General features: G+C 37.9%; 1 protein-coding gene across 1 annotated transcript in view; it reads right to left on the reverse strand.

Moving 5' to 3' along the window:
* Ccdc178 (coiled coil domain containing 178) overlaps nt 1–22,184 on the reverse strand; it is a 360,500-nt gene that overhangs the window by 15,559 nt on the left and 322,757 nt on the right. The window contains exon 22 of the mRNA NM_027616.3: nt 18,434–18,568. Within this exon, the coding sequence (NP_081892.2) occupies nt 18,434–18,568 (135 nt within the window). The remainder of the gene's footprint in view (nt 1–18,433; nt 18,569–22,184) is intronic.

Raw genomic sequence — 22,184 nt, forward strand, 5'->3', positions numbered from 1 at the left:
CATCTGCTTCCTCATAATCTTATTATATTTTTATCTAGTATTACATCTATGAATATAAATATAGACACATATATAAATGTGAATATAGCTCTTGCATATGAGGACAACTGTGATGTTTGCATTTCTGAGTCTGGCCTTTTTTTACCTATCGTAATGATGTCTCCATTCTATCCATTTTCTTGTGATTGACATCATTTCATTTTTCTTGACAGCCAAGTCAAAGCGCATCATGCATTTACCACATATTTTCTTTAGTCATTCATTTGTTGATGGCATCCAGGCTGGCTCATGATCTTAGCTATTGTGAACAGGGTAGCAGCAACCACAGTGTGTAAAAATTTCTGTGATGAGCTGCCTGAGAGCCCTGTATCACCCAGGCGTGATACAGCTGGACCTTCAGTGAACTGTAAGTTAGGGTTCCATTTCATATGGACACAATTTTTACCAAGAGAGCAGATGGTAGATATGAAGGTTAGAAGGATCTAGGAGGAACCCTCTTTAAAGTATGGAAAAAACATGATCAAAATACTTTATACCTAAAAATAAGCAGCCAATAAAAGATATTCAAATGTTAAAAATATTTTAAAAAGAAATGAAAATAGCCAGTAAGGATGTGGAGAAAGAGTAAACCCATTGAACTGCTAGATATATGGGCACTGGTATAGCAACTATGGAAACAAACATGGAAATTCTTCCAAAAATGGTTGACATGGTTGCATTACTAGTTACACCCAATATCTCTTCCTTTTCCTGTCATTTATTCCACAAGTCCACAGAATAAAGATCCATCTTCTCACTCTGTCTTCTCCCTATATCCAAAAGGAAAGTATTGGTGTCTGGAATAACATGTTTATTGGGAAACAGTCTAGATCAAGATTCAGAAAATACGGGATTTGAATCTGGCTACACAAGCTTGTAAGCCATGCCACAAGTATTTATGTCGTGTGTGTATGTGTGTGTGTGTATGTGTGTGTGTATGTGTGTGTGTGTGCATGTGTGTGTATGTGTGTGTGCATGTCTCTGTGTGTGTGTATGTGTGTGTGTATGTGTGTGTGTGTGTATGTATGTGAGCTACCTGCAGTCATAATGCACCCACATGAATACCTGGCACTCACAGAAGCCAGAAGAGGGCACTGGATCTCCTGGAACTGTAATTACAGATGAAGCAAGACTGAGCTGGTGCTGGGCACAGCATCTATATGGTTCTTCTGCAATAGCAGCAACTGCTCTTAGCTACTGACCTACCCATTCAGTGCCCTGGAAGTTAATGTATTTATCAAATTTGTCTAACAATCTTTTTTCCTAGGATGCTGATAACAGATAAACTAAAATAAATAGAAGTCACAATGATTAAGGGCTACAGATATGGAGTGCCCCTCGGAGACACTCCCTCAATGCTGTGCGTGGAGCTGTATGCAACCTTCTCTAGCTCCTCACAAAACAGCCTGTGACTACAATGACAAGGTGCGTGTAGTGAGTGATTTCTTATTCAAACAAAACCAAACCAAAATAACAAAAAACAAAAACCAAGCCAAACCAAAACAGGAGATTTGTTTTTCCAAGTGAACTTTCTTAAGGAAAAGAGAAGATAACACAGGCATAAGAAGTATTTACTGTGGCATCTTTAACTATTAGAACCATCCAGGGTGAGGATGTTTCTGAGAGAACAGAAAACCCAAAAGAGAGAGAAGCTATAGGGGAAAAAATGCAGTTTTGATACCGTGAAGATAGCATTTTATAATTCAACCCTAGACCCGGATTTTGACTTTTGAATAAATCAGTTGGCTGAGAAGGTTCTGATCCCCGAACATGGCAAAGAGCCAGTTGGCAATTCTCAGGGCTAAATGCTGAGCTGCCCCTAGTTTTCAAAAAAAAAAAAAAAAAAAAAGATTTCAAAAAGACACACACATCCTGAACAAACAAGGCTGGGCCCCATCATGCCGCCGTCTTCCAGTATTTGCTCTAAGTTTAGAGCTCCCACGTTGAGAACTTGTACTCAAGGAAGGAGTTGAGATGCTATGTTCACAGTGCTGTGAATGTTTTGTCGTTAGACTTGTGTTTTGTTGTTTTGTTTTTTGTTTGTTTGCTTTTTCTGAACCACAACTGATATGTTCTCAGCGTTTTGTTTCAGGAGTACATGGGACCAACCCTTCAAAATGAAACTTGCTGCTCCAAAACTACTACATGATATCCACTGGCATTTGAACCTAGGAAGATGTAGGTCAATGGGAAATGATGAGGAATTTGAATGTGTAAGACGACCTTTCATCTGTGAGTTCTGTATTTGTGCATTTAACCTACTGCAAAAAGTTGGTTAAATCAAATCAGAAGTATTTGAAGAGAAATGCATCTTTACTGTCCATGTAGAGCTCTTTTTCCTGATATTCTAAGTAATTCAGTATAAGACTATGCATGCAGATTTCATATTTTACCCAATATCCCACGGAACCTGGATATCACTTAAGTGTACAGGGGGGTGCTCATAGTCTATGGATCTTAAGGATCAGTGGGCTTGGCATGCTGGGGTGTGTTGCCTTGGGAAGAGTCATCTGTGGATTCTGAGTCACAAATGAACCAAAGCACAATTTTAAAAATCTGGGCTCCTTGCGCTCATCATTAACTAGGTTAGCCTATTTCCTCAGCGCTTCAACACCATTCTTACAACACTAGGAAATGAACTTATTGAATGTTATGTGGTTGGTTTTGTAAGAAATGTGCCAATGGAAGTAAACCAAGACAGCAAAGAGTGGTATACACTTTCCAATTCTGCAGGAAACACTCAGGTGGTTGTCGGGGTGGGTGATCAGATTCTCTGCAGGTAGCTATGTCTGCCTTCAGAGAGCCCAGAATGGTGTGTTGTACAAATGAAATGCGATTATCTTTGTGCACAGGATAGTCTGATTTGGAATAAGACTTTAGGTCTAATATAAAGATCCGTCAAATCAATCATCCAGCTAAGCTTCTGTGGCCCCAAACTCCTAATTTAAAAATGTTGATAAATGAAGTAGCTCTTTAGTTAATAAATGAAGTATCTCTTTAGTTGTCCTTCGTCAGCAACATTCATTTTAATGGAAAGCGAGTTTACAGGGTTACATGATTGAACTACTGAGCCACGTCAGTGTCGGCAAATGATGGGCTAAATTATTGATGTTACACACTAATGAATTCTGATGAGAAATAAAACACAGACATTACGTTTCAAGTGGTTCATAATTATTTTTGTACTTTAAAAGCAATTTTATTCTTTTTCCAAATCGTACGGGTTCTGTAAAACAAAAACACAGTTAGTGATTATCTGAAATTATTGAGTTTGTGGCAAAAAAAAAAAAAAAAAGCCCCGTTATTGCAAGTTTTCATTCTAGGAGGATAATGTTATTCACACTAGGTTCCTGATTTCCCATATACTTCTGGGAAAAGATAATTAAATTAAATGTCTAAATTTTAAAACCACTGTCTTTAAGGACAATAATCTGCTTTGAAACTATGGATGGCATTCCAATAGATGTATTTATATTCATGTTTACTGTAGCTGTGCTGAAACACTGCCATTCATTGGGCTGGCAAAGAACACAGAGAGGGTTTCCCATGAACTTTTGAGAAAGTTGTCTTCAGATACATGATGAGGAATGATATATGTGCTGTAAAATGGTGGACATCTGAGGCAGGCGCTGGTACAGAAGCAGGACCACATTTCACGAAGGAACAAAGTCTATACAATGTTCTTCAATATTTTCTTGTGACATCACTGTCTCATCCTGAAATCTTAATTGTGGAAACCCATGACATTTCTTGATTTTCTTTAAAGGTTAATGTAAAGTCGAATGACTCAAACAGGAGCCCAATTTGAAGAGATTAAAGGCCAGCTTTTAATTAAGAGGGATTGGGCACAGAGGTCACAGTGTGCCCAGCTCAAGAATGCATCTGTCAACGGCTCATCATGAATCTTTGCACCAGCGTGTCCACCCTCTGTACCTCGATTTTTACCCCATCACAGGGTAGCAGGGTCCCTTTGTCAGAGGGGCCTGTTACCATTAGTGGACCAGGTCTTCATGCATCTGAAACCTGCTATGCAAATGTAAGTTAGATTTATTGTTTTTGTTTGCCTGGACTTTACTTAATTTTATGAAGATGCTAAGAATTAAGACAGGAAGTTAGTCTCTATGCAATTGCCATTACAGATGCTTTTCTCCATGAATAGTTTGAAAAGATTTAAAAACCCAACAGCAAAATTCTTTCTGTTCTGTTCTGAACAGAACTCTCCATTTCTCCGGATTGAGGAGCTATGCAGAATACCACACTTTGAGACAAGAGGGTGAGTTCTTTATCTTATCTCTGCAACATTCTGTTTCCTTATTAAGGTTTACTGAGCCATTGTCTTCATTGTCCTAATTTTTTCTTTATAAATGATCCCATGATAAACATGGTTTTGTATTCACCAAGGCAGTTTCACATGCCTCTATTCAAATTTTTCTTTCTCTAGAATCTCCATCTTAATCTTTTACTCTTGTTATCATGGCACCGCTTATTGTTTTAGAATCTTGATACTTCTGAATGAAAAATTGTGTGTCCAGGTTAATCTCACATCAAAGCAGCATCATTATGTCATGATGATGCTAAGTTGTATGAAAAATACCTACTGGATATGCTCCATTAGTCACTAATTTTCAAACTCAAAGTTCTGCCTTTGAGGAACTCATCTCCCCCACACCACTGACGTGGCTCCTCCACTTGAATAATGGGCTGCTGACATAACGCGGAATTAAACAACTTAAAAGGCTCTTTACTTTCTTTCTGTTAAATACAAACCCAAGATATACAATGTATAGCTTTCTAATAAAAGCAATAGGAAATATATTATTTTATTTTAAGATAAGAATATGTTTGTGCTTAGTGAGCTATTTTACAGGATGAGGGGAACAGACTTTAATTCATAGAGTTTGGCATTGATTGGTGCTTTATTTATTAATCCTCTGATATATTATATTGATATGTCTGTGAAGTCAATGTATTTTCATTCTAGATATCAACATTGGAATTACATCATTGTTTCATCTATCTTCCATTGGGAGATGAATATATATCATCATTACTGATATTATCAATCCAGATATTGTCAGATAAAATTATTCTGATATTTACAGAGATGATAGACAGAAGTCCAATGACAAAAGTGTTTAACTAAACCCTAAGAAACGCACCATGAAGGAATTGGAAGAGAATGAGAAATAAGAATGTGTTGTTTAAGGGGCTGAAGAGGAGCCTGAGTAAATTGAAAGGGAAAATTTAACATCAGAGTCAGCATATAAAGGATAAAGAAGGCTGGGTTACATTGGCAATCAAGAACTTAATTTACTTATGTACCCAGGATGTTCCCAGGACCTCTCTTGGGCTCTCTATGCTGGCTGCTAAATTAGGTATTAATTAAGCAATAGAGATATTCCTTGAGGGAGAGCCACTGGTGACATGGCCTTGATCATTCCCCTAATCTCATTTTGTACTCTTCCCTACTCAAACCCTATGCTCTGCTCACAGAGGCCTTCCCACTCTGGGAAAACCAATGACTCCCCAGTATGAATTCCCAGTTTCACCATATGAGGCTAATCTTACATGGACAATCTTAATTCTGTTAAAAATATTATGGTGTATTATATGATTTCTCTTGTAGTTAATTTGCAGAAGTGACATACATCTGAGAAATTTCCCTCCAAATATTTCCTAAATATGTATTTTTAAATATATTTTTAAAGATTTATTTATTATTATCCATAAGTACATTGTAGCTGTCTTCAGAAGCACCAAAAGAGGGTGTCAGATCTCATTATGGGTAGTTGTCAGCCACCATGTGGTTGCTGGAATTTGAACTCAGGACCTTCGGAAGAGCAGTCAGTGCTCTTACTTGCTGAGCCATCTCACCAGTCCCCTAAGTATGTATTTTTAATGTTTCTATTGTGCCAACCAAAAGCATATCTATTACTATCCTCATCAATTAAAGCATTTTAAGAGTTGTTTTATGACCTAGTACATGGTCTGTGCTTGGAAGTGTTCCACGTGTACCCCAGAATGGGTGGACTATTGTCCAAATCTGTTCGGTCAGGTTAGTTAGTTGATGGAGTCTTTCAGATCTTCCATGATTTGATCCTTTTCAAAAGAATCTTCACATTCTATTACAGAGAGGCAAGCGTTGGGGCATCCACAGTAAATGAGGTCCTTTTACTTCTGCTTTAAGCTTTCTCAGTATATGAACTACCGGCTTTAATCCTGGTATTACTTCTAGTTGTGAGGGTTTACTTTCATGCACTTGTGTTATGCTTGGTGTCAATAGAATGATTTCCCAGCCTTTTACTTCCAAGAATTTTCATGTATGTCATAGGCATCATAAAACAGAATGACACCAAATTAAAAAAAAAAAACCAGGATGACATTTTATCCTCTATAATGAAATATATTGTCAAGTGGAGCTTTTAATTCCATCTATATTTTGCATAAGATTTAGGGTCACCAGTTTCCCATTTTCTTCAAATTAGACTTCTTTTTTGTTTATTTATTTCTGTCTTTCCTCTTTCCTCTTCTTCTTTCTTGTAGGCTAATCACATACTTTTCAATATTCAGTGCTAGTTGTTCTATTGGTACTTTGGCTGTATCTCTTGAGTTTGAGTACTGTGACTCAGTACACCTCACTAAGTTTCTGTTGGGGCTACTCTGTATTATTTCTTATGAACTTTAAGATGTAGATCAGAATAGTTCTATTTCTCCTTCATTCTTTCTGAGCTGCCATTTATGCCGCATTTGTAGATAGAGGCTATGACTCCTAAACCAGGATATTAACTTTAGTGTTTAAATTTGTCTTTTAAATAACTTAAAAATCTAAAAGTGTTTGTATTCTCTTTTGTTTGTTACATGTGATCCCTCTCCTTCCGTGAGGTTTAGATTTGTTTTTCTCCCATCTTTCTGGTTGTTTTCAAAATTACTTATTGGGGGTTTGCCCAACTTTTAGACAACTATAGCAGAAAATGTGTATATGATTTGGCGAAACATACATATCTCTGTACCTTTAAGATTGTATAACTGCTGTTAAGAATCACCCACTTAAGCATTTCCAAGAATTGGGGAAATTAGACAAAGAAAATTGTCACATGCAGGTCATTTGAGGGTCCATCTAATAGAGTTGTTGAATATGGAATGTTGACAAACAATGTAACCATCTTTCCTTTCTTGTATCACTTTTGAAGGATGCTTTCTGTTAGACTTTTGGGAGGGCCACTCTTGCCTTCTTCTTGTTCATCTGCTTGTTAGAGACACTCTCATGCCTTCTGGTCCTCATTTGCTTCTGATGTAGTGTTAGAATTCGTTTTTAATTTTGTATCTGTGGAATTGCTTCTATGATGATTCCCTTTATCTTTGGCTTCCAGAAGTTGATTATAATATAAATGAAAGTGAGTTTTAGGTATATATCTTTTGGAGAGAAGGGTTTTCTGAATTAATGTGATCAGCAATTAATATTTTAACTCAATGACCACATCAAGTTTTATACCTTTTACTGATTTAAGTATGCTCACCGTAGTATATGATGACTTGAGCTGTAATTACTACTACAAAGAGTGTTATCTACGAAGAAAATGTTATTATTTTACTACTTGGTCTGAGAAATGAAAGGTCATGTATGATTACTGAATATGGAATAAATACAGTATTCTCCCAGAATGGCAAACTTAAATAGCTGTCATTGTGCTCTCATTGATGGCTTAATCTCTTATTTCTCACTGTATTCATCTGACACAATGAAATCTTAGTAATACAAAGAAAATTGCCAGGACAGTGTAGTTATAAACATGTCTTCAATGGCCAAAAATACCTGAATTTAATGTCTGCCTTTCCTACTAGATATTAAGTCTGGACAACATGTTTCACCTGTATGTGATTTGGTTTTCTTTTCCAAAAAATAGGGTTCCAATGACAGAATATTATGGAGTCCTTTGAGAATTATATTAATTAAAATGTATGATGTACTGAGAACAGTGACACATTATAAGGACTATATAACACTTTCTTAAAAACAATATAGCAGGGGCTGGAGAGATGGCTCAGTGGTTAAGAGCACGGCTGCAATTCCAGAGGTCCTGAGTTTAATTCCCAGCAACCACATGGTGGCTCATAACCACCTGAAATGGGATCTGATGACCTCTTCTTGTTTGTCTGAAGGAGTGACAGTGTACTCACATACATAAAATAAATAAGCATATCTTTTAGAAAGTGGTAAGTTTCAACTGTGTAGCCCTAGCCCTCCAGAACTCTTGTGTTTGAAGTTTTTCACTTCCCCTCACTCCATGCATTTCTCTGTTTTATAGTCAGCTACCCCTGGAAGGAAGCCTTACCCAAATCTCACTTTTGATAAAGATATCCTTCTGCATTCAGATCTAAGGACTTCTCTTCCTTCTTTCTAGCTAACCATAACATTTATCACCCTCACCTGATTACTCTTAACCTTGTAATGAATTATTCTATAATATTTTCATGGAGTTGCTACTTTCAATATTCATGATATAGTTTAGGAATTATTCCTTTCAGGAAACCTTTTCTTTTCTCAACTTGAACTCTTCTTGCCTCCAGCTTTACTTATACAACAGGATGTGCCTGCTGTTTTTGTGAGGTCGCAAGCTCTTTGAGGATAGATATTGTCCCTTGTTGCTATGGATCTCAGAGTACCAAAGTGCCTTTTACAGAGCAGACCCTAAGAAATGCATTGGAATGAACTGATATTTCTCAGTTTAGTTGCAGATGGCTGAAAATCAAGGACCACAATATGAATTGTGCATATCATACTTGCATTGAATTAGTAGGGAGTAAATCCAGCGCTTTGGTATGTTATGGCAATTCACTCCCCTAATATCAATCAAAATAAAATTCCAGAGGCATAATTTTACCAGGGAAGGATAATGAGATAGTAAGTCCTAAAGGTAGGAGTATGAAGAAATGAGCTAACATCCCTTTCAGACACCATTTTCTGAATCTGAAATGATTTTTCGGCAACAGACATTTGTTTGTTAGCAATAATCAGTTTGCGATGAGAACAGAATGCTGATTTTACAGCTAAAGGAAGATATTTGGCCAAAGTGTGACTCAATAATTTTACTGTTTAAAGTAAGAACATTTGTTTAATTCTTTCTGTTTCTATGCTTATGCGTCCTCTAAAAGCAGCAGCAGGAGCCAAAGGAATTGAAGGCAGCCAAGCGTTTCTTTCATTACATTATATGACCAGCAGTGCTGTGCACTTAGATAGAGTTTCCTGAATTCCCAGGAGTCTAAAGTGCCATGTAAAATTTGGAGTTGCTAGATTTTATTAATTAATTAATTAATTAGTTAATTAATTCACAACACTGAGGGTGGAACCCAAGCCATCTACGACTAAGTTATAGCACCAGCCGTTGCTTTGTAAGCTTGTGGATGTGAAAGCATTGTAGAGTACAACTGGGTTCTCATCTCTTTGGAATTTTTTTTTGATAAGAATTAGTTACATATTCAGAATTACCTTTTAATAGTATTGATAGAACACACACACACACACAAACACACATGAGAAAGATTTGAGTTACAATAGCAGGCTGCTTACTGTGTACAGGGCTAATCAGATACCTCATTTCATGAAGTCCATTAACCTTGGGAGACATAGCTGGCGTGTTTATGTTATGCAGGTGTGTGCACATGTGCAAAGGCTTTCAGAAGACTACCTTGGACATTGTTCTTCAGTCCTTTGCATTCCTTGCCTGCCCACTCCCCCCATTTTTAAACACAAAATCTCTCACTGGCCAGGAAGTCACTAATGTCTGCCTCTGTTTTTCTAACTCTGGAACTACAAGTGTGACCTGATGCCATGAGTCCTCTCTTATTGGTTGGGGGACTAACCTGTGGTCTGCATGCTAGCACAGCATGCACTTCACTGACGGAACCATCTCACCAGCCTGGGTCCTGATGATACCAACCTAGCAACCAATCCATAGCCTCATCACTTACCTATGCAAAAACTCAAAACTGCGTTATTCAGAGCAATTGCCAGAATTTTCAGTTCTACACAGGAAAGAAGATTTACAATAATGCTTACATTTGAAAAAAATTAACATAAATTTTAATGGGAAAAGTTTACATTCCAAGGGGATACAGGCTGGCCACGTGTGTGTGCATCCAGGAAGAAGAACAATAATGAGCTCCGGTGCTCAGTTCAGGGTGTTTGTTTGTTTGTTTGTTTGTTTTGGGTTGAGTTTTCTTTTTCTTTTTCTTTTTTTTAATTAGGTATTTATTTCATTTACATTTCCAATGCTATCCCAAAAGTCCCGTTCCCCCCCCCCCCGCTCCCCCCCCCCCCCACCTACTCCCACTTCTTGGCCCTGGCGTTCCCCTGTACTGAGGCAGATAAAGTTTGCACGACCAATGGGCCTCTCTTTCCACTGACGGCCGACTAGGCCATCTTCTGATACATATGCAGCTAGAGACACGAGCTACAGTTTAGGTTTTACCCAGCTCAGGCATCCAGCCCAGGCAGTGGCTCAGCCCACAATTAGGGTGGGCACTCTCACCTTGATTAACCTAATCTAGAAATCCCTTCACAGATGTGCCCAGAGGTTTTCCCAGTTACTCTACTCCTGTCAAGAAAGTTGTCATTTTCTTTGCTTATTCTTAGGAACTCTGTATTTCAGGTTGATATGTTGAATAATTGTCTTATTAATTTAATTTTTTAAAACGTATTCACTTTACATTCTACTCACTGCCCCCTCCTGGTCATCTGTTTCCACAATCCTTTCTTCATTCTGCCCTCCTCTTCTCCTGTGAGTGGGTGGAATCCCCTGGCACTTCACATCTCTGAGAGGCTAAGCGCTTCCTCTCCCACTGAGGTCAGACAAGGCATCCCAGGTAGAACATATCCCATGCAGAGACAACAGCTTTTTGGATAGCACCCTTTTCCAGTTGTTCAGGACCCACATGAAGACCAAGCTGCACATCTGCTACATATGTGCTTGGAGGCCTAGGTCCAGCCCATGTATGTTCTTTGCTTGGTGGTTCAGATTCTAAGAGCCTCAAGGGTCCAGGTTAGTTGACTCTGTTGGTCTTCCTGTGACTTTCCTATCCCCTTCAGGGCCCACATGTCTTATTAGTTTTAATGCTTCCTGGTGAACAGATGGCTCAACAGTTAAGAGCACTCGCTGCTCTTCCAGAATACCCAGGGGTTCAGTTCCCAGCACCCATAGGATAGCTCACAACCCTCCAAAACAACAGTTTTGATGAATCTGATACCATTTCCTGACCTCCACAGGCACCAGATGTTCACTTATGTACACCGAGGCAAAATACTCACACACATAAAATAAAGATAACATAAATCTTCAAATACTCTAATGCTTATTTGTTCTCTTCGTAGGAGAAAAAGCACAGTGACAATAATGATAGCTTTGACCTTCTCTTACCCAGTGTCTCTGCCTCAATCGTCATTTTATAAAACATATGAAACCGAGGGAGTTTTCTTATATGTTATTTTGTTTCATATTATTAGAGAACATTTTTGTTCTTAACAGTCACTGCTTAGTACATATTGAATAAAAACAATCCCTCCTTTTGATTAAATCAGGTGGATATATTTTCTAAAGTTGAATCCTTGCATTTTTGATACATGATATTATTTTTGTTTTTTGAAGAAGAAACGGTAGTGTTCTTTATTGATAGTAATAGTAACTTCACCACTGTAAACTTCCCAGGATATGTCCGTGTGTGTGTGTGTGTGTGTGTGTGTGTGTGTGTGTGTGTGTGTAACATATTTCTATCTATCTATCTATCTATCTATCTATCTATCTATCTATCTATGTCTCTATTTATCTATCTATCTCTCATCTATCTATCTATATCTCTATTTATCTATCTCTCATCTATCTATCTATCTATCTATCTATCTATCTATCTATCTATCTCTCTATCTCTTATCTATCTCTCATCTATCTATCTATCTATCTATCTATCTATGTCTCTATCTATCTATCTATCTATCTATCTATCTCTCATCTATCTATCTATGTCTCTGTCTCTATCTCTCTCTCTATCATCTATCTATCTCTCTATCTATAATCTCTCTCTCTCTATCCATCTCTCTCTCTCAAGATATGTATGTATGTATATATATGATCTATGTCTTATTCTTCTCTCACACATTACACTCCCAACCTCCCCACCGCCCTATCCCACCTCTCCTGCAGATCTACTTCAGAAAAGAGTGGGACTCCCAGGGATCTCAACCAAAAACAGCATAACAAATTTCAATACAATTAGACATAAACTTTAATCAATGCTGCACTAGGCAACCCAGTAGAAGGAAAAGGCCTCTAAGAATAGACAAGAAGTCAGAGACATCAACTGTCCCACTGTTAAGGGTCCCACAAAACCACCAAGCTACACAATCATAATATATATGCAGAGGACCTAGCTCTGAGCCACACAGGTTCTGTGATTGTCACTTCAGTCTCCATGAGCCACCATGAGCCTTGCTTACTTGATTCTATGGGCCATGTTCTCATGGTGTCCTTGATCCCTTTGGGCTAGAGAGAGGGCTCAGCTGTTAAAACTAGGGTCATTACCAAAATCACAATGCTTTTCTTTTTTGTAATAATAATTACTAAAGAAGAAGATGGCATGAATATGAGAGAGGAGTTTGAGGGGAGAGGGAAAGGAGGGGAATATAAATAGAGTGTTCATGTATGAAATTCTCAAAATATATTAAATAAAAAATCTTAGGAGTTATAAATAGCTCTTATTTCGATTGTGGATTAATTTATTTTTATTTGGATTTCAACCATGTGCTATTTCACATGTATTGAAGGTATTTTCATCTGTATCATGCTTGTCATTTATACATCCTAACAGATGTCTTTAATCTGTAAGAAACATATGGATTTGAGTATTTCTGTCTCAGCCTTTCTCATTCCTTCTTAGACTGAAACTTTAAAATTATTACACTTCTTTTGAGAATTTCATGCATGAATACCATATTTACATAATTTCTTCTCAAGTTCCTGACCTTTCTATAATCATTGTTTTACACACACACACACACACACACACACACACACACACACACACGCGCGCACACACACACATGCACACATGCATACTAGCACGTGCACAAACCTACTTATGAAAGCTACAGAGTCTATTAGTATTGCTAGTTTGTATATGTGCTTAGGGCTGATTATCTACCCAGTGAGCTCATTCCTGGACAAGACTGATTCCTGACACACACTCTCTCTCTCTCTCATGTCCTGTTTCTGTCCTCTGTCTCTCTCTTTCTCCCTTCCCCCTCTTTGTCTCTGTCTCTCTGTCTCAGTCTTTTTCTGTCTCTCACTTTGTCTCTGCAGCCATTAACTGTAGCTTCACATCAAGACTGGAGCTTTTGAGATCTATGTGTTTTTTATTTGGTTTTCATTTTCTTTAAATGTATAACTTCTAAATGATGTGGATTTTGCCTTTAAGAGTAATTGGCAAATCTGTAGATTCCAAATGCATCCTGGAGCTGTTCATAGTTATCAAATCATTAAACACTTGATCATATTTTCTATTTCTATACTTGTCCTTTCTTCTTACCTTTTGAATTACTCAAATTTTATCATATTGCTTTTCCTCAGATAGCTTAGTGGTAATAACTATTTCTAGACTCATTGCAAATATTCTTCAATTATTGTACCTGTAGTAAAATATTTTTTATATTAGTACTTAAAATCATCCTATAACATTTATCCATTTTTTACTCAAGTGTAATATATATTTTAAACCAGCAATGCACTTGTTTTCACAATTTCTTTTATTTTATGCACAGAGAGATTTTGTTTTTTAATGTGGAGACATGATTTTGGGTTTTTGTCCTCTCTCCCTCTTTCCCTTTCTGTCCCCTTCTCTTTCTGTGTGTGTGTTCATGCATGTGTGTGTTGAGGTATATGTGTATATGTATGGGGTATGTCTATAACTTATTTGACACATTATTTCTGTGCCATCAGAATTCCTGGAAAATAGAAACAGGGAATGTTTCCATCTATAAATATAAGATTATAGGCAGCTGCAGCTGGAAGGAAAACTTGAAAATTATCATATTCAATCTTGATCAATTCATAAACTCAAAATTCTCCAGCTTATGTTTCAAGAATTGTAGGTAATTTAGGTGGGAAAAGATGGTCAGGGAGGACATGATTTTCAGTTTTAGAAGTTGGGCATACTGGTGGGTGAAAGGCAACAGGTAGACCAAGAGGTGTGTTTCAAGGCTATAGTGGCTTTGCAGGAGCAGCAGATGATCCCCTGTTTAGAATGTTCATTCCCACTAAAAATCTGCAACATCCTTTCCCCTTTTACCTCCAACTGTATCTACCTGGAGTAAAAGCAGGCATGCTTGATAGAAAATGTGTTCTTATTGGGTCCAAAGTTGTCTGCTCATCGTTCCTATACTTTGGCCCTATTACTGGCTTTTAGAGATCAACAAAGAATATGGTAACCTCATGTTGTAGTCTTTAGATGTTTGCCTATCAAGCAGTTTCTTCTGTGCATTCCAATTCATATGTCCTCTCCTCTCCCTTTCCCTGGTCCCTCTTATTACCATTGCTCTTAACAGTGTTGGTATGGCTCCTAAAACAAGTTTTCTATATTGAATAAAATACTGTTCATATATCAAACCTAAGAAAAATGTCCAAGGTCACATTTGCATGTGGTGGCCGCTTCTGTCTATTGAGTGCTCAGGATTTTTGCTCCATAAGATGGGAGAGAGTGTTATACACTACAGGATCATGCACATTAAAAACAAGAAAGAGCAAGAATCACAGGAGAAAAAAAAAGAAATAAAGGGACTTAGTATTGTTTCACACACGAGGCCGAGACTATGAAAAATGTACCTATATTATCAATGACATGGTGCTTTATATAGTTGCTAGACCTGGGACTTGGTTTTGTTTTGTAGAAGTTCACTCCAGGCCCTATCAAAATCATGACCAATCAATATAGTTGATCAAAATGTAAACATTTGTATTTTATACACAAGGCTACAAAGTCAAAAATACTAAATCTTCATTCTGGTTATCATTGATCTTTCTGGCTTCTGCTTGAGCCTATAAATCAAAAACATCTTTGATTCTCTCCGTTCTCTGCCAAGTGCGGAGCTGCAGCCACTGCCTTTTTGCAGCTCTGAAAAAAGTGCTCCAAGGATTCACTCAAGGTTCCCTTTTCTGTCGAACATGTGCTTTGAATTGCCTTTACGTATTACCACTTACATACAAGTAAATCTTCAAAAGGCTGAGCAGATAATTTTTCATCCAGTAGTTCTCTAATATCTTATGGAATTATTTTAACAATCATCTAGAGATATAAAATATTTAGATTTCCCCAAATCAACACAGAAATGAATCCTGAGATCAAGCCACCTGAACACGGAAAATGAGTGCATGACCGTTAGGCAGTGTTTACCCCTGTTGGATCGGACTGAATCCCCGACAGCCAGAGACTTCTCTGTGAAGGTATTAGGTGCCCCCACCATGGTTTGCTAGATGGGCATAGTAAATGAAAACAAGGTAGACATTCAGCAGTATCAGCTTAATATTATATCCCTAAAATAGCTGAAGGAGAATGGTGTTCTTGTCGCCGATACAGTAAAGCCCTGGGGGATATTAGAAACTTCTAGAAAGAAGGATGCAGTGTCAAGCACGAAGAGTCAGCAATGAGATGCGAGTCCTATAGTGCTATGAGACTAGAGCTGATGACCTTGGTAATGAAGGCTTGTGACCTGGCAGCAACAGGTGGGGGTTGAACGTGGATGAATTTTCAGTGACACTGAGTCAGGTGTTTTTTAACAGGCAAGTGAAGAAGGGCATTGCAGAAGGAAGGTTGTAAGCTGGAGAGGGAGTGAGAACTAAAAACAGCGAACTCTGTCAAGAGTAGAAACAGACTAAGAGCGGCAGCTACGGAGAGTGCAGGCTGGGAAGGCTGGCCGGAGGTATGTCCTGGAGGGGCATGGGGACCAAGCTCTACAGTTTGTCCTCACGGGAGGATTGTTTGCTTTCTTTTGTGGCATGATTATAGTGGTTGTGATTTCATTTTCAATGAAGGTTAATGATTAAACGTTCTAAACTGAAGACATCTATTGTACAGTGGAAAAAAACAAAACAAAACTGTAGCCACTACCTTCACCTCCTGCAATACACTAAGTCAAGCTCCTTGCTGTAACTCACCCCTTCACTTCCGGATTCCTTAGGGCATAGACATAGACAACTGGAAATCAATGTCTTCTAAGAACATGAGGGTGCATTTTCCAATACAAAACAAGAATAGAGACTGAAGGTTATGGGTTAAGCACTCACCTTGCACATGTTCAAGTATGTCTTAGTCAACCATTTTCAGTATTTGTAGACACATCCCAATTCACAGTGAAATTTTACAATTTGTACTATTTATAAGAACATAAATATTTAGGGAGACATTCAAGATTTTTCTAAGCCTAAGTCATTGGGACACTTAGAAACTATTGTAAACTGAAAAGAAGCACAATGAGGAGCCGTCCACATTTGTGTTGATTTATTGAAATCTATCTTTTCTTTCTTTCTTTCTTTCTTTCTTTCTTTCTTTCTTTCTTTCTTTCTTCCTTCCTTCCTTCCTTCCTTCTCTTCTCTTCTTTTTCCTTCCTTCTCTTCTTTTTCCTTTCCTCGCCTTTCCTCGCCTTTCCCTCCCCCTCCCTCCCTCCCTCCCTCCTTCCCTTCTTTCTTTCTTTCTTTCTTTCTTTCTTTCTTTCTTTCTTTCTTTCTTTTCTACCTATATCTTAATCTGTTGTATGGTAACCGATGGTTTTGTTTTTAACAAATATCCCAAGATGTTTCAGAATTTTAAACCAGTACATTAGTCCTCTGGGCATTAATGGCCATCAAGCTTTGTTGTACCAGGCATCCTTTATAAAGCTTTAATCCCTTCCATTTTATTTTAATTGTTTTTATAACCCATTCTCAACAGAACCAATATGGAAAGTGTTCACACACAATACTCTCATGGAAATGTTAAAAGCAGACATACTAATAAAAATGGATGTGAAATTGTCTAGTAGTTGTGGAAATTCTTTGAAAATCATCATCATCATCATTATTATTATTATTTGATTAAAAGGTTGGGAAAACACATGTAGTTGGCGTTCAGTACTCATCCCTCATTACACCACTTCCTGATGATCACATTGGTACTTTGTGTTTAATGGGACAAGTAGTTTTGCTTTATTTATTTATGTATTTATTTATCTATGTATGTATGTATGTATGTATTTCTTTATTTATTTATTTATGTAAAACAAAATACCATGTGTTTTCCTTTCAAGTGTTGTGTTTAATATAATCTACAACACTTTAAATGGTAAAACGTTAGCTTGGTGCACCTTTGGGTAAGATTTCACCAAGAGTCTTCACTTGGCCAACAGAGGTTTCTCAATCATGGCAGACTCTTTAAGACCATCGAGTCATCGAATGCTTGTCCAGATTCTAACACAGGTAGCAAAATGTCGCCTGTATCTGGAAGCACAGGTGTTAAAAATGTCACCTGCATCTGGAAGCACCAACTGTCTTATTTTTCCAATAGAGTCACTGCCATATATATGCAGGAGGAGGAACCAAACACAAGATAAAAGATGATGGGGAGACAGGATAAACAAGAGCCACATTTTCAAAACAGCACTTGATAGCAAAGTGTCTTCAGGAAATCATCGACAACGTTTCTGAAACCAGAATGGAGAAGGCAAAGCACATGGTATGCAGCCATGGGAACCCGAGTTTGGATTCCCAGCATTCAAGTAAAAAAGAAAAAAAAAGCATTCTGGTACAGCACAAGGGCATATGCCTAAACTCTTATTCTGGGGGAGGTAGAGCGAGGAGGATACCAGGGGACCACTCACCACCCAGTCTCCTCCAAGCAGGTTGTATTTCAATGAGAGATTCAGTCATAGAGAATGACTGAATGACACACTATGTGGACTGGAAACACCCCTACACACACACACACACACACACACACACACACACACAGAGAGAGAGAGAGAGAGAGAGAGAGAGAGAGAGAGAGAGAGAGAGGGAGAGAGAGAGAGAGAGAGCAGAATGGCATTCACAAAGTTTAGAGGCTGGAAAATAAACATATTTTTATAGAATGTATGTATCAAAATCCTCCCTGAGGTTTGAGATAAGACAGTCCAATCTCCCTGTTCCCCCAAAGTATGCATGGTGTGTGGTATGTGTTCTCACTTACTGAATTCATCCTTCATGCAATCCCAGTCTATCAAAGAGGTTAAAAATTTATAAAACTCTGATGGGATATGGTTTCAATGCTTCATCACACAGCCCATCATTTGCTTTCCAATCTAGATCAGAATAATCTTGCCTCTTTCCCTTCAGTCACCTACCTGCACAGCTAATATTTTCTGAATGCTGTTCTGGGAGTCTCCCTGGAACTTGGCCAGCTTGGTCTTGTTAAAAAGGATCATCAGTCGGAAGTATTCTTGCCATTTCTGGTCCAGCCTTTTTTGCAGCTGACAGAGCTAAAGGCGACAGGGAGAGGAAAAAACACGCAAGTCAGGGGAGGAGAGGAAATTAATGGCACCGTTCAAGAAGAATGATGGAGGGAAATATAGAAAGCAGCCAATGGCCCGTTCCGCACTGTATGGACCTGACAGGAATTTCACAGTCTCTTGATTTTTCAGCCTGCTCATGTGCATTCGTCGGAGACCAGTCACATCTGGCCGCCAGGATGGGGGGTTAATTTTCTCTAAATGCCTCAGCAGTTTTGTTCTAGCTGAAGCAAACTCTGTGACTGCAAAGCTGATGAGTAAAATATTTCTACTTCACCCAGTTTAACTCAAAACCGATAGCCTCAGGACATATTGAACCTTTCTGTTAAAAAAAAAAAAATCTTTTGACGCTTTTTGAATGGCACATCGGGTCAAGCCAAAGTTTTAAAAATGCAACCTGAAGACTTTGATGGACACCATTGCATCTTTTTCTTACTCTTAAAGCTTACTACGGCTGCAGATGTGTGCATCAGAGCATGGCGAAACCAGGGAGAATTAAGTTAGCCATCAACTGCGGAGGAGAGGGGAAAAAACAGGGAGGGGATTTCCAGCTAGGACTTTGGATTAATCTGCCTCCCTCTGATCACGTGACATGGAAACACGTCCACATTAAAGCACGAAAGATCCAATGTTTAGAAGTGGCACATTTAACTGTGGACTTGGAGAGATTGGGGGGGGGGAGAAAGAGAGAGAGAGAGAGAGAGAGAGAGAGAGAGAGAGAGAGAGAGAGAGAGAGAGAGAGAGAGAGAGAGAGATTTTTCTCTCTCTTTGGGCTCTGTCAATAGGGGAGTTTAATATAAAAATCATCAGCAAAGAAAAGGAGAAAAGTGGCAGTTTTGCATAGAAAAACACTTATTCCTTTAGACAGTTAGCATTCTGTAAGGATCACTATGGTAAGTCTATATTGAATTGGGATAAATTTATCAAAATTAACAATAAACTACATTTACAAAGGACCCAAATAGTCACATAGTGTATTCTGTCACTGATAACTCATTTACAGAGTGGTAGCATGAACAAGCACTTAGAGTGTGTTGCAAAGTGGAAAGAAACAAATCTATAACAAAGTGGGAATTCCTATAAATGTCTCTTCACACCTTCAATAAAGCATGCTAAGGTAAGGCTGTCAGGGGGTCAAAGGTACGCCAATGAAACCATCCATGAAACATTCAAGAAACTTTTCATGAGTTTCAGAGATCTTTCTTGTGTATAGTTCACTAAATTTTTCTTTGAGAAAGTGATTTTAAATGCCTGATGTTGTGTGTGAGTCTTTATTCTCAATAACCTCATAGGCTTTGTTACACTCCCCCCCCTACACACACACACACACACACACACACACATTTAGGTTCAATTCACATGCCAAAAAATGAAGCCACTACTTTGTACTAACTTAATAATAGAAAAAAACCTTTAAAAACACATCTCTGCTTTGTTGATGGTGAATTACATAATCCAGAATAAAATTAGGGAAATTTTGCATAATTTAGATTTCTAAAGTAAAGTTAGCAAATTAAATATTACAATTACTTTGAAACAGAAGTAAAAAAATTTTTTTTTTAAAATTGCTTGTCTGTAACATAAGCCAAGTCTGATATTTAATGGCAGGAGGTGAACTGTATGTTGGTGCTTGGAAAATTTAGTTTTCCTTTGACATGCGCACGAGTACAGGGACAGTCACATTAATTAATTAATATTATCTCAGCTGTGCCAAGGACAGGAGAAGGATGTGGGTCTTGGAGTTGTGTACTAGTATGTCAAAATTAGCTGACCCTATATCTTGACTTTAACAATTTGTCAAATTTTACTGATAATAAGGTTGCATAAGAGACTATCTAATTTATAAATTACTGAAACTGGACAAGGATACAGAAGCCACTGCGAGTGTTGACTGGACTTCAGTAACAAGAAAAGTGAAGACAAAAGTTCTGGTTATTATATTCTTTTTCTGGAATTTACTCAGTAGACTTGGCTGGCCTTGAGTTTAAGACCTGCCTGCCTCTGCCTCCTGAGTGCTATGATTAAAGGTAGGCACAACCATTGCCAGGCAAGAATTCTTTCTTAACACACAGGTTGAAAACTTTATGATATCACACTTGGTAGTAAAATATGTTCTGACAGGGCAGCTTGTTTTTAAGTGCAAAGTTGGAGAAAAGAGTGGAAAATTCTTTACTTGGTTATAAACTAAAATTAATAGGAAATTATCATGTAGAACAACTCATCACTAACTATTATACCTAGGAAGCATAGTAAAACATACTGATGCATATTCTGTATATTCTGGCTCAAAAGACCAAAAGCTGGGCTAAATATCCTCAATAAAGTAGCTATATTATATAATAAATAAAATTGTTAATCAAAACGTATCTATAAATCACTTTTTAAGAATCTAGGCTCTGAAGTGATTAACAATTTTTTTCTTAAAAAAAATCTTTTGATAGTTTTCATTCCTTCCTGTCAGTAGAACACAGGTCATTGCTATCTGCTGGAGGCATCTTCACAAAGTCTAAAAATCTGCATTTCTAAGAGGTTACCTACTTATAACTTAAAGCTCATATTTCAAACTGTGCTGACATCATGATTGGAATCCAATTACTTCCTGCTTTGTCCTTTGACATGTAGTTGTGGATTCTGGCAAAGAGCTGACATGAAGTTTTCTACAAACAACCAAAGTGCTGCAGATCTGAGCCACAGAATGTCTTGACATATAAGTTGTACTATGAAATGAGCGCTTGTAGGATGTTGGTAGGAAATGAATTATAAAACTTACGTACACATCAGGTTTCCATGGAATTGTGTACTTATATGATGTTCAATGAGATTATTGTAATATAAAAATTTCAAGACAGAGCAAGTAGAAATTTACCATTTAAACATAGAACACATTGTACACAGAACAATGAATGTTCACAGTAATAAGCCTGAAATGATGCTTCTTAAGTTACGAAGACTTAAAGATCTCTTTAGTTACATCACATAGCATCTAATAACTCACTGGAGGGCACGGTGGTAGATGGTGTGACTAGCAGGCATAAGGCTCTGCTTTTGATCTCTGGTGCTACAAAACAATTCCTCATAGTGGGAACCCATGCTGAAACACTGCTCTTCCTTCCTATTCTTTTTTGGGGGTGAACTTCCTATTCTTTTTTGGGGGTGAACTTTCTATGTGGAGGCTGTGATTCTTTGGAAGCTAGTTTAGCACTCAGAAGAACTTATTTTCCCACAAGATATCAGGATACTGGAAACAGAGCTACAAATAAAAGCTGCTGTCATAAGGAATGATAAATTAATATTTAGTAGTCAGAAAGAAGAAAGAAGCTGGGCTTCCAAGAAGTTATTTAATCTGAAGGCAGCTTGCACAAGTGGGAACTTCCTGGCTTTTGGAGTTTCTGTCCTCTTCAGGGTTTTCAGTCTTTCCCCCTACTAGGCCATAAGAGTCCCCAGCCTAAAATTTGTCCTGTCTAAAAGCAATGCAGGGGCAAAGATGAAGCAGAGACTGAAGGAATGGTCAACCAATAACTAGCCCAACTTGAGGTCCATCCCATGGGTAAGCACTAATCCCTGACACTATTAATGATACTCTGTT

This window comes from Mus musculus, chromosome 18 (assembly GCF_000001635.26).
Source record: "Mus musculus strain C57BL/6J chromosome 18, GRCm38.p6 C57BL/6J".
NCBI classification, from domain to species: Eukaryota; Metazoa; Chordata; class Mammalia; order Rodentia; family Muridae; genus Mus; species Mus musculus.